We start from the raw sequence: 13,500 nt of genomic DNA on the forward strand, positions 1-13,500 counted from the left end.
GTTTGAGAGCTTTGAGGCATAACTGACAAAGGCTGCATGCCCGATTTTCTTTTGGCTGTTGCTGGGAACCTCCAAAAAAACAGCAGCGGTTGACCGCAGTGTTCTTGGGGGCAGATAGTGAACAAGGGTGTTAGCAATGTAGCTTGGTCCTGGTCCATTAAGGGTTTTGTATACAGGGAGGAGGACCTTAAAATCAATTCTAAATGTTACAGGAAACCAGCACAGATCAGCCTAAAACTAGAATAATGTGCTCTCTCCTCTTGGCTCTGATTAATTGCTAAGCTGAAGAGTTTTGAACAAGCTGAAGTCTCTCAGTGCTTATTTTTTAATGGGTGGTCTAATTAGTCCATTGGTCAGCAGGGCCACTCTTGAGGAACAGCTGTAAATTCTGTACTTGGATAGAGAAAATAAACAGCATACAATACAAAACCCTGCAATAAATAGCAGAAAAATGTGACCAAGCTCGTGGAGCTATATATATTTTGTGAGATGATCGCTGATCCCACTCTAATCATTCCTGAACACAGTTTTTTGCGTTAAACAACTATTGTATTTCGTTAAGTGTCTTTCAGTGAGTGTTGGTGAGGGTCTTTGTGTGATTTCCTCTTTAACCAAAGCTCTTTTTCATTGTCTAGCAAATTTCATGATTTTTGAAAGATGTATCATTGAAAAAAATGTGACGGGTGGAACAGTGTCAAAAATCATGATGCCATTCACAGAAAAACTAGCAAAGACGAACAGTGGTCACAAGCAGACCCTAACCGCCACTGATTGAAAGATCCTAACTGGGTTGTTTGCTCTACAACTCAGCAAAAATCAAGATACCTGTCACTTTCAGCAAGAACCCAACATCATGAGCTTCACGAAACTGGTATTGGAGGGTTATTGTGTTTTTTTAATGGTACTGGACAATCAAGCAGTTAACGAGGGAGGGAGATGCCATGTCCCCACAGGTGGTACAACCAGGGCACACAAACTGAAGTACAAGTATGCCTGAAAAGGGCCAATAAAATAAAAAGAACAATACATCTCATCACTAGCACTCCCCTAATTGCAAGAGTGTTTTAGGCATTACAAGTGATGAGACAACTTGGAGGAAGTTCTGTTGGTTTACTTCTGTAAATTCCTATAAACATCAAGTAAAATCCATAAGCAGAAAAATAGGTGAGCTAGTCCCCTATCTACAGAATGCCAACTTTCTTATCGGAAGATGTGTGAAAATGAGGAGCTGTACAGAGGATAAAGCCTTTCAATTTATGTAACAACATGGCTTCTCCTCGGGTGCCGCTCACAGTCCAAACTGGTGGTGCGACTGTAGAAGAGAGAGACCAAAAGAGAAATGTCTATTATGAGCTGTAGACACTTTCTTATCCCTTCAGCTGTTCCTGTTACGGCAAAGGCCAATTTCATCAGAAATTTAAAGCTGACATGGGATAGCATGGCTGCACATGCCCCAGACACTATAATGTGTGGTTCTCACAGCCCTATCTCCTCTTTTCTGTCTCTGAGCTCTGTGGACATGCTGTCACCCAGGCTCATTCCCCTTCACCAACCCCCGCACCTCGCTTGTCAATCACTACCCCACTATAAAGGCTCTGGTGCCCCTTCAGATAAAGGGAAAGATCACTTCAGACTTCATTGTGCTGTAGATCTGCAGTATCTGCTGCAGTGCTGAATGACTGTCTGCTGAGATGAGGCAGCGTTGCTTTGCTTTTTGTCCTTGCTTTGAAGGAACAGATGCTTAGCTTAGCTGAGATAAAACGGCACAAGCTTGATTAATGGGAGTCTCTTTCTGTTTGTCTGAACAAATAATTCCTGAATCTAAAAATGAACACTACATTAGAAATGACAGTGAGAAGGAAATGAGGACGACATGCAATTAATTTCTTTTAAATTGCTGTATGAATCTTATCATGGACCAGGAATGTGTAGTCACATTTACATACAGCAGGTGGCATCAGTCTATGCTGTAGATATACATTACATCCTGTACCATTGCACCAGCACTTACTTTCGCCTCACCAGGTATGTCCTTTTGCATCAAGTTTTTCACACATGTACAGAAAATACAACATGTCTGATATATTTGAGTTCACGGCTACAGGTTTCTCAGCATGCGCAAATCTGTTTACATTTAAAGCAGCCGAGCATGAGACGATGGTATCACTCGGCAAACCTGTTCAACAGGCTTTTCAGTTTCTGGTTTCTATGACCTCTCCTGCTGCATCTCTGTCTCTCTTTCCTTCTCTGTCTCTCCTACTTCTCGCAAACAGGATGACCAACAGGGTGTTACCTTTGCTAGACCAACTGAAATTTGAATAAAGGAGTGGCTCTTGTTCAGAACTGTGAAACACCCCCGTTGTTTGGAAACATTTCCTCCATATGTGCTATCAGATCATCTACCGGGTGACTTTCTCAATCCTTTTCAATCTAAGTTAAAACAAGTCAAAATTGTCATAGACAAGTTACAAAAGTCAGTTGAAAGAAAAAACCTCTCACTGAGCAGATCAGCCGATTGATGATTGATTTTTACTCATCTCTTTCTACTGTGTATGGCCAAGGTGGATATTTTTAATGAGGAGCACTATGTCACTTCTCCATAGATGACGAGAGTTAATGAGCCTCATGCTGAAGTCATATAAAAGTTTACAGATCATCACAAACTCTCTTCTAGAAAAACACATCTCAAATCATATTTGACTCCAATGCAATAAACACTGACCCTTTAGCATTGTGTTGATTAAATTAATGCCCACAGCACAAGCACAGAGATAGAAAGGAGAGGTAGTCAAAGTAAAGTGGCCAGCATGTGCTGATTTGGGAAACAAACATGATAAAATTGCAGGTTTCTGAAGAGCTGACACACAATGACATTTGGATATAAGACTGTGGCGGATGAAAACTTGCTAAAATGTCAATTTTTCATGCAAAAAGTAAAGAAATACAGCTTCAAGCTTTTTGATTTTATCCAACTGAGTTTGAAGACATTACACAAGCCAAACATATACAGTTTAGCCAACGTCTTGGGCTTCGGCCTGATCATGTAAACTTGAAAGTCACCAAAACAAAACTTGCCCGCTTTTAACATAACAGCATAGTCCTACTCTTTGTATTGGGGTTTGTCATGAATGAAGAGCAATGATGACGAGGCCAAGTTGAAACGAAAGAAAAACAAATGCTGAGCAGTTTTTTTTTTAGTTGCACACTAAACGCTTCTGGGAATAAAGTTCAAGTCAGCACAAACCAGTAGGATGACATTGCAGGCATGGTGACATTATCACGGATTTACGTCTCTGTAAAACAGATTGGCTGAGCAGTATTTCCATAAGACAACGGATGAGAGACGTGACTGCATTCCCTCTGTACAATGAGAGCAAGGTTGGAGATCTTAGCCCTGGTCCTGGGCTTCATCGGCCTGTTTGGGACCATAGCCGTCACTGCCCTACCCATGTGGAGGGTCTCTGCCTTCATCGGTGCCAATCTCATTGTCATGGAGGAACTCTGGGAAGGCTTGTGGATGAACTGCTACAGACAGGCTGACATCAAGATGCAGTGCAAGATGTATGACTCGCTGCTAATTCTCCCACCAGAGCTGCAGGCAGCCAGGGGTCTCATGTGTGTCTCCATAGTCCTGGTTGTCATCTCCCTGTTCATCACAGGATGTGGGACCAAGAGGAGCAACTGCTGTGGTGACAACATGAAGTGCAAGAACATCACCCTGGCCCTGGGGGGTAGTTTGTATCTACTTTCCTTTTTGACCACGCTCATCCCTGTCAGCTGGGTGGGCCACACTGTCATCAGAAATTTCTACAACCCAACTGTGCTGGATTCTCAGAAACGGGAGCTGGGGGAGGCCCTCTTCATAGGCTGGGCCACCTCTGGTGTTCTGCTGATCACCGGGATCATCCTTCTGTTAAGCTACAGCAAACGCAGATCAAAGGAGGAAGAGCCCTACACTGATGCCTATCTCATGGCAGCGAGGGACATAAAGAAAGAGGACAGCGTTTACCTGGAGAAGACACCATCCAGCTTTCATAAGCATCATGAATATGTGTAACTAGTTGTAAACTAGTTGTTACTGTATGAAATTAATGTGCAAATTCCACTTTACTGACTCAGTTGTAAGACGGTGCCTGAAGAAGATCACAAGACCATGTCAAGAGTGTAAAATGTTGTATAAATGTAAGTACACATTTTCATCACTGTGGCTGTTTAAACGACTAATGTACTTTGTGTTCTCATTGCACTATAAATAGTTTCATCTCCATTGTTTGTATTGTCTATCCAAATCTGTCACAGTTGCACTACGATATTTGATGGATATGCTTATTTGCTGTTAATGTAATCAGAATGTTTAACAATAAAGATGTTGTTTTTATTGCACTTTCATGAGTCTTTCTATTGCCAGCTGTCACTTTTAACTGCTCAGCTGTTCTTAATCCATTTCATTTGGTAAAATCTCATGGCAAAGTAGTCACATCAACCTAGTCGATAATGTTTAAGTCTATATTTGCTTGTGCCATTGCATTTCTCCAGTGCACCATTTGGATGGTTCCACCATGCCGCCCACGAAAAACATACAGCATATAGATCACAGATAAAATTTTAAACGCCCCTCAGCTCTACTGTTATTATTCTTTCACTGAAAACCAAATGCAGCTGAACAGTAAAAACCCTCTCAGTGCGTGCACACACTGTTTTTTCTAAGAGGTTGGGCTTCGGTGTGGCAGTGACAAGGTGAGAACTGCTGGCAAACGGACAGCACTGTGTTACAGTGAAACCAATCCTACTCAAGTTTCTGTGCTCCACACCTTTTTATCAGCTCCATTTACATATGAAGGGAAGACAGTTTGACATCTGTGATCATCCTATCAGCTTTCGGTTTTAGAGAGACAAAGAGATTCACAACTTAAACACAATATCGCAGCCACCAATTACATAAATTTACACAAATAAAAGAAACTCATGGTGTATTTTTCTTTTTAACATGAGAATGTGTGCCCAAAATTAATTGTTTTAATTTTACACTAATTTTTGCAGAGATAAGTAAGGCCGCACGTTTGATTGCTAATTAAATGTATGTGTAATGTATGTATTTTTCATGTTTATAGTACACTGCTATCTATCCTCTTTGTTGTCTAAAATTATGTTCTTTAATTTACAAAAAAATGTTCTTTGTAGCACTGAAAATGTGTTGAAATCACTAAACTTTAAATCAGAGGAAACATACTTTGATCAACTATGACTTTATGCAGTGATTTAATTTGTTTTTGATTAAGTTAATCACAAGACTGAATTGTTCACTGCTCGTAGTGGTAGCTAAATTTACATAGCAAAACAAACAGCACTCTTTGGTATGTCCCCATTTATCTGGCTGTGAAGCAGCTCAACCAGTAAGGCTGCATAGCATCATTACCATTTTTTGTGGGTGTATAAGTTCCTGGACTTGCTCTTCTCCTCAGATTTGTTTCTGGAGCTGTGAGTGTAGTGTAGTGTGGTCAAAGGTCTCTCTTTGGCTCAGTGTTATAGCCGCAATGGCCACTTACACTGCTTACAGTGGCTACAGCAAGCCACCTCTATCTTACACAGGCACTTACTATGATGAGAAGCAGGCCAAGGCCTATACAGATTACCAAGACTCCGTATACGAGGAAAAAAAGAGACTTGAAAAGAAGGACCGTCGGGACGCCATCTGTTGTGAGGTAGTGGCCCTCATCATCGGTTTCATTGGACTAATCGGAGTGGCAGCCGTGACAGGCCTGCCGATGTGGAAGGTGACAGCCTTCATCGAGGAGAACATAATTGTTATGGAGACCCGCTGGGAGGGTTTGTGGATGAACTGCTACAGACAAGCCAACATCAGGATGCAGTGTAAGGTGTACGATTCCCTGCTGTTTCTGCCCCCGGACCTCCAGGCTGCTAGGGGCCTGATGTGCAGCTCTGTGGCCCTGACCTGCTTCGCCCTCATCGTTTCAGCAGTGGGGATGAAGTGTACCAAAGTGGTGGACCATCGGGCTCGCACCAAGCATGTTGTTCTTGTGGCTGGGGGCTGTCTGTTCCTGATGGGCTGTATCACTACCTTAATCCCTGTGTCTTGGACCGGCCATGTCATCATCAGGGATTTCTACAACCCTCTGCTGATCGATGCCCAGCGCAGGGAGCTTGGGGAGGCTCTTTACATTGGCTGGGTGACCTCATCTTTGCTTTTCACTGCCGGAGTGATCCTGCTGTGCCGTCACGCTCCTCACACGCAGGACTCAGATGAGAGGATTGTATACAACCCTGGGGGAAATGTCTACCAACCTGCTTACCAACCGTACACCTACCAGCCAGCCTACACCTACCAGCCTCCCTACTCTGCACCGCCGCCGGGATCTGTAGCATACACACCAAGTCAGTACTAGAAAAGGAAATCAACAGTTTTGGACTCTTTTTTTTTTTTTAAACTTGCCAAGATTTGGCACATTAGAATGAGGAGAATCAATGGACTAATATGATGAAAGGCGGTCACTGGAAATGGCTGCATCTTTCATTATTTTCTCAAACAGGGCAAAGTGTTTCCCAGAGATTGAAATTCATTATAGAACTGATTGTGTTTTGATCATAATGAACTGTGCTGAATTACTGTTTACTTCATTTGTTTCCATACACTTAATTTACACTGTATCATTATCTACGTCCTTCAGGCAGAGTAGTTTTAATTTGTAGTACATTAGAACAGTTCACTGTCCTTATAGTCACTGCTGACATGCTCTTTGATAACAAAACATGCACTAGGAATTTTTCAGCTAACATACCTCTTAATGATCTGTGTTCCTTGTTGTTTTTGTTGTAAATAAACACTTTTCAAAATGCCGGCCTAATCATAAGGTCAATTGCGGTTTCCAATAAAGGGATAAAGTTGAAGAAAAAAAGAGAATTTTGATATTTTTTTGTTACCTTTTTATTAAAAGAGGCAAAACTGATCGACAACTATTGTTTCCTGCCAAAAGCTCTCGAGTTTGCCTGGAAAAGTACTAACTGAAACTACTCCTCTTTCAACAACTATTGTGTAAATGGAAAGTTATGTCGTTTAGACAAGTTGCCTCCATTGTTTTTCAGTCGAAATGTACCTGAACCGGTAAGACCAGACCGCTATCACAGGTCCACCCACAAACCAACCAAGAGACTTTATCTCAGCCAGAGCTGCAACTACTAGCTTCTTCCTGAGAACAGACAAAAGACCCAGACAAGAAATCCAATACTGACAGTGACACATGGGTACACAAGCACTATCTCCATCTCATGACCCACACACACACACACACGCACACACACAGTCTACAGTCTCAACAACACAGAGGTGAGTGACTTTGAGTTGAAACAGGACAAACACTAAGTTAAGCCCCAGAGCTGATCGATCTCTATGATATCTGTAGTTATTCATTAACATTGGGTCTTTTTCTTTTTTATATGTGCATAGTTAGCAACAACATAGTGAACTTTAAAAAACCCCCCTTGCTAATAAACACCCTTTAAAAAAAGCTTCCTTGTCAAGTGTGATCTGAGAATGTAAATCGAGACTTCTGAATAAACAAAGTGGCAGCTTACAGCAGCTCCTGTGGTAGGTGTACAAAGAAAAAAAGGCCTGGGGGATTCTGTTTCCTCGCAACGGGTTGCAATTCCCACCCTTCCCATTCTGGTGTCCTATCCACAGAGAGGAGGCAGTGCAGGTGAACATCAACCTGCTCCTCCTCCTTCCACTGGGATCCCAGCCACTGAATAGAGGGAATCTACAGCTTCCTACTATAGCCACACCACACATTATTGTACATATGAGCTTGGACGAATAAGAGGAGGACAGGATGGCTAACTCAGCACTCGAGATAGTGGGTCTGTTATTGACGCTAATTGGACTGATTGGGACGGCAGCAAGCACTGGGATGCCAATGTGGCGAGTGACAGCCTTCATCGGGGAGAACATCATTGTGTTTGAGACCCGCTACGAGGGTCTGTGGATGAACTGCTTTCGACAGGCTGACATCAGAATGCAGTGTAAGGTGTACGACTCTCTCCTGGCCCTGCCGCCTGACCTACAGGCGGCACGGGGGCTCATGTGCTGTGCTCTGGCACTGGGCGGTCTCGGTCTGCTGATCAGTTTGGTTGGACTGCAGTGCACGTCGTGTATTGAAAACAACGATCGGGCTAAGCGACTGGTCCTCATTATTGCAGGAAGCATGATCATAATGGCTTGCATCTGCGTCCTTATCCCCGTGTCCTGGACAGGTCATGTCATCATAAGGGACTTCTACAACCCCTTGCTGATCGACGCCCAGCGTAGGGAGCTCGGAGAGGCTCTGTACATCGGCTGGGTGGCATCCGCTTTCTTGTTCTTTGGAGGATGCATGTTTGTTTGTTGCAACATGCAGTCTGAAGGCAAAGATACAGAAAGATATGCGTACTCAAGGACCTCTGACTACCTGGCCTATCCTCCACAGCCTCTACAGCCCCAACAGCTGGTGCTTGTTCCCCAACCACAACTCCAGCCTCAGCCAATGCTGTCAAGACATCCGTCAACCAACTACAGCTACCACTCAAGATACCCCTCTGTACGCAGCGGGGTGGCTTATCTCTGAACACTGAAATTGACTGAGGTAACGATGATCACAGATGAATGAATTTCTTTAGAATGTGGGGTCTGCTTGGCACTGCAATCTACGACACATTTCAAATGTCAAAAATGAATTTCTGGTGTAAAAAAAAAAACATTTTCAATAATACTTTTAATGTGAATGCTTTAGATTCATAAGGTGTCTATATTTTAAATCACTCGTTTTATACATTTGAGAAGTACTTAATTCCTTGTTAAAGAGCACTAGTTACAGAATCTCAATATCAATATCTATATCATAATTATATAATTGTGTATGTAAGCTAATACATGATTTCCATTATTTTTATGTGTGTTGTATAATCAAATTTTATACTGACAGCCTTACTTTTTGTACATTATCAGTTTTGTTTAAGTGTATTTGTGTTTTCTGTTGACACACACACACACACACACACACACACACACACACACACACAAAGTTAATACTTCAACTTTCAACATTGGCTGCACCTGAGCTTTGTAATCAAATTTAAACTTCTACCCCATCAACAAAACACACATGCATGCAAAATGTTTGAGTATCACACATCTGTAGAGCACAAATAACCTCACAGACACCAGTCATCCTAATACACACAGTCCTCAAGTGTTTCTGCTCAGTTTTTTCCTGTTTTAAGCTGCTTTAACCTGTATTAGACACAGGATCCACACAGGCAAAACCAAGGCAGATGTGCTACAGATATAACCTTCAGGACAGAAAATGGGCTATAGGTGACTGACATTGTGTCTAAAACTCTAAACCTTTCCTGTGTCTATTTAATCAGAAAGCTATTGTGAGTCTTTGTTTAAGTTTGGTATGATGCCCTGGAGCTCTTGGAAAACAAACTGAACAAATGGTTAAGTAAACATGAGATGCAGGTTTAAGACTGCTTATTAAAGGTGTAGAGATGCAACCGGAGCTGTGTGTGAAGAAGCCACACAGAGACAACCTGACAGTATGATCATGAGATCAGAATCTGCATGTCACTTTGAATAGAGATACTGATACTGAGAGCTTCAGACCAGGTCTTGGTCTGGTTCATTTCCGGGTTGAATACAGCTCCATATGTTTGCGCAATGTGAGAAAATTTCTAGCTCTGTTGTGCCAAAGACTGTACATTAGTTCATGAACTACTAGGTCGCATCATTTCAGTTTCAGTGAGTTTAAAAGTGAGCAGATATTAAAATTACAACTGTTTTAATCTCAACTCCTAATACAGTCAATGTAATTATAAAGGTCTCTCATAGTAAAAGTAAAGTAAAAGTCATTTCATTGCTGTTTCACACTGAAAATATGTGGTGATGTAATGGGAATGTTTTCTATTGTGGCTTAAGGTGACACCAAAATGAGCAATCAATGGCTGTATGTTTGTATGTATTTGGACTCGTGTCATGTGAGCTCCCTTTCTGTTCCATCACCTTGAAAGTCATCGATGCTCCCCAGTGGACACAAGAAGTACTGCAGGAGCTTATGCACTACATTGTATACTTGTTAGCTTCTGAACTTTTATCACATATTATCATAGAGAATAAAAACATGACAACACTTTTCTGAAGTTGTGAGCTGTTTCTGGTATTTCTGGTATGTCTTGTTGGGGTTTACTGCTGGAGAAGCTGATGGCACAGATACACCACTACGGCTAGGGGAACCATAAACACAAAATAAGCAGATCATCTTTACCCCCATTGCTCTGAACCAATCGGGTGACTGGATAGCACCTTTCCCATAACAAACCACCTCTTACAGTATACAAACTGCATCAGATGAGAAGATCCTCGCTGCCTTGGACACGTCTCTGACTTCGATTCTGAGATGTTGTACTAAAGAATCAGACTTTATCATCAGTGTGAGCTAACCTGGTTTTAAATTTGGACACAGCTGAACTCGTCTTCGCTGCACAATGGTTCAAGGTGTTTCAGAGATAGCCGCAATGTGTGTTGGCCTGATTGGGCTGATCGGGGCGGCGGCTACTACAGGGATGCCCATGTGGAAGGTGACAGCTTTCATTGGAGAGAACATTATTGTGATGGAAACCCGCTGGGAGGGCTTGTGGATGAACTGCTACCGACAGGCCAACATCAGGATGCAGTGCAAGGTGTACGACTCCCTACTGTTCCTGCCCCCAGAGTTACAGGCAGCCAGGGGTCTGATGTGCTGTTCTGTGGCCTTGTCCGGGATGGGGCTCCTTGTGGCTCTGGCAGGAATGCGGTGCGTTTCCTGTTTTCAGGGTAATGACTGGGCTAAGACCATTATCCTGATGGTTGCAGGTGGTATGCAGTTCATGGCCTGCATTTGTGTCTTTATTCCTGTGTCATGGACAGGTCATGTCATCATTAAGGATTTTTACAACCCTTTGCTAATTGATGCTCAGAGGAGGGAGCTGGGAGAGGCTCTTTACATCGGTTGGGTGACTGGTGCCTTCCTTTTCGCCTCAGCCATGTTGTTTGTCTGCCGCCGTTTGCCCTCAAACAAAGGCTCATTCGTTGTGTACCACCCAGACAACTTGCTCAGTTACAAGCCAGCACCCAGCAAGCCAACTCTGATGAGGTATCATCCTATCTCGACTCTATCCAGCCTCCGATCCGCTCCGTACCAGCCTTCTCTGCAGGACAACGGCTCTGTTGGGCAACAACTTGTGCCGCCACTACAAAATGTCCCTCAAGTAATGACAAATGATGGAGCGCTAATCAACCCTCATGCTGTCTATAACCCAGGTCTGCCTGAGAATGCATCATTGCTATACCAAGGCAGCATGGCTCACCATTCTTCTATGCGGAGTTCTCACCATGTTGGAAGCCTGTATACGCCGGGAAGCACGTTGTACGTAAGCCAAAACCCTACGCCATATTCACAGACTTATACCAGCAATCCCACTATGTCCTTCCAGTCTAGTTTTCATCCGGTTCCACATACTCCTGTTTTCATAGGATACCAAGCATCACGAATTCAACCTGAGTCTCACAGTGGGGGCAGAGCTGGTGTGTACATATAAAGAAAAATCACGTTTGAGTTTTTGTAGATGCCTGACCTTTACAGACACAAAGCATTATTATTGTATTGTCTATCGTCACAAGTTAATTTAAACTGCTACACATTAGTGGTAAGATTATGGTAAAATATGTTATCTCTGCTTGTATTGGGATTATCCTGGTGCCCAGACTAAATAGGATTTAAAACTGTTTCCTACTTTTTGCTATTTTTAAATTTGTATTGTTAAAAAAGGACGATCAGATTAAGCTTAACTGCTGTTGTTATTAGTGTAAATAAAGGTGACATTATGCTGTTTTCATTAAGCTCTGAAATGGATTTCTGAGAACTCATCTGTTTGAAGCATCGTAGCCTTATGTTTTGCATCTTTGTTACCATCTGTTCATTACATTTTTAAATTTGCTGTGGTTATCATTGTACATATTTCAACCTGTTAAGAGTGTTTCCTGCACATTGCCCACGTTTGCTGCTAGGATAGGCTATCTGTGTAGCAGTACAGAAATAAACAGGTTAACTAAACAAATTCATTTCAGTGAAAAATTGTTAAAAATTCAAAACAAAAAAAAAGGATAAATATCACTTAATACCTTATAGTAACAGTAAAGGTGTTGCTTTAAAGCCTATTCTTAGTGTTGTCTGAACTCAAACTATATACAGTATACTGTAAAAAAAAAAAAAAAAAAAAGGACTGCCTGGATGGGCCGTCACAGACACATAGATGAGAGCTATTGAACCAGGCTTAAGTTTGTTAATCTGCTTTGGATCAACAACAGCACATACATGATGTGTTGTGATCATTGCTCGACAAAAGCAACCATACACAGGCAGTAACCCCTGACAACGCTAGCACGAAGGTGGCCTGACCAATCCTAGACAAAGTCCTTATTCACCACTAGATGGCACCAGAGAACATGCTGAATGTCACAGGAGTAATGCCACTGAGGTGAAACTGCAACTTAATTATTTGAAGCTGAACAACTTCATATTAAGATAATAAACCAATAACAGGAAAACCTGGTTTAAGAGAAGGCCAAATAGTCAAATGATAAACATGGTGGAGTGAGTGCATTATTATTATGATTATAAATGATTATTATCTATAATAAAGAAAGTGGTGATTGTGCATGGCCATCACAGCTCTGGCTCATTCAGTGCTGTAGCCAAATATGCTGCCATGGAAGTTTTAGCAGCTCAGGGCAGGACAGTAGAGGTATCTGACATTTACACATGTTAAGAATGCTGATCACTTCTGTTATGCAGAGGAGACCAAACTGGCATGGGAGGCAGGAAAACTGTTGATATCACTGATTATACAGCTTTCTTATAGTCTTCGTCTTTCAGCAGTACTGGATGTTTTTTTTTTTTTAATAAAATCATATGTTTGTCAAAATTGTGGTTCTTCAGTCAAATAATAAAATATTTTATCTGAAACGCCAATTGAGTATATACATACTATATCATAATTATAACTATTCTCAACATCAGTCTCTAATTTTGCTCATTTCTGGGGAATTAAATAATAGTGAGAGTGAGATTACATTGATCCTAACAAGCCCATCAAACACCTCTGATGCTTCTCCCTTGCTTGGGGAAATGTGGTTCAGAGCATCATTACCAGTGGCTGATCAACCAAGCAACCAAGAGGACTTTTTAACTTCCATCCCAAACCACTGTTCCTCAAGGAATAAAGCAAAGTGGGTTAAGGTAATGTGAACACATTCGATTTTACTATGAGACTGTGTCAGATAAACAGTTTGAGGTAGTTAATCTTCAAGGGAGCATCACAGACCAGTTTGAAGATTAGATTTGCATTTCCATCAGGACTGGAGCAAAGATTTAATCATTCCTCGGTGTACCAAAGCAAAGACGTTGTCGAGGT

General features: G+C 42.0%; 4 protein-coding genes across 4 annotated transcripts; all 4 read left to right on the forward strand.

Moving 5' to 3' along the window:
- The first annotated feature begins 3,251 nt into the window (after positions 1-3,251).
- Positions 3,252-4,383, forward strand: LOC121609409 (claudin-17-like). The gene has a single exon (XM_041941033.1). It carries the CDS (start codon positions 3,368-3,370, stop codon positions 4,055-4,057), a length of 690 nt encoding a protein of 229 aa, XP_041796967.1. The 5' UTR covers positions 3,252-3,367; the 3' UTR covers positions 4,058-4,383.
- A 1,069-nt stretch (positions 4,384-5,452) lies between these two features.
- On the forward strand, positions 5,453-6,924 carry LOC121609119 (claudin-8-like). Its single transcript, XM_041940669.1, has one exon. It carries the CDS (start codon positions 5,535-5,537, stop codon positions 6,402-6,404), a length of 870 nt encoding a protein of 289 aa, XP_041796603.1. The 5' UTR covers positions 5,453-5,534; the 3' UTR covers positions 6,405-6,924.
- An 841-nt stretch (positions 6,925-7,765) lies between these two features.
- Positions 7,766-10,178, forward strand: LOC121608881 (claudin-4-like). The gene has a single exon (XM_041940296.1). The coding sequence runs from the start codon at positions 7,845-7,847 to the stop codon at positions 8,613-8,615; it is 771 nt and encodes a 256-aa protein (XP_041796230.1). The 5' UTR covers positions 7,766-7,844; the 3' UTR covers positions 8,616-10,178.
- A 225-nt stretch (positions 10,179-10,403) lies between these two features.
- LOC121609252 (claudin-8-like) lies at positions 10,404-12,967 on the forward strand. Its single transcript, XM_041940837.1, has one exon. The coding sequence runs from the start codon at positions 10,534-10,536 to the stop codon at positions 11,623-11,625; it is 1,092 nt and encodes a 363-aa protein (XP_041796771.1). The 5' UTR covers positions 10,404-10,533; the 3' UTR covers positions 11,626-12,967.
- Positions 12,968-13,500: the final 533 nt, after the last annotated feature.

Source organism: Chelmon rostratus, chromosome 7, assembly GCF_017976325.1.
Source record: "Chelmon rostratus isolate fCheRos1 chromosome 7, fCheRos1.pri, whole genome shotgun sequence".
Taxonomy (NCBI): Eukaryota; Metazoa; Chordata; class Actinopteri; order Chaetodontiformes; family Chaetodontidae; genus Chelmon; species Chelmon rostratus.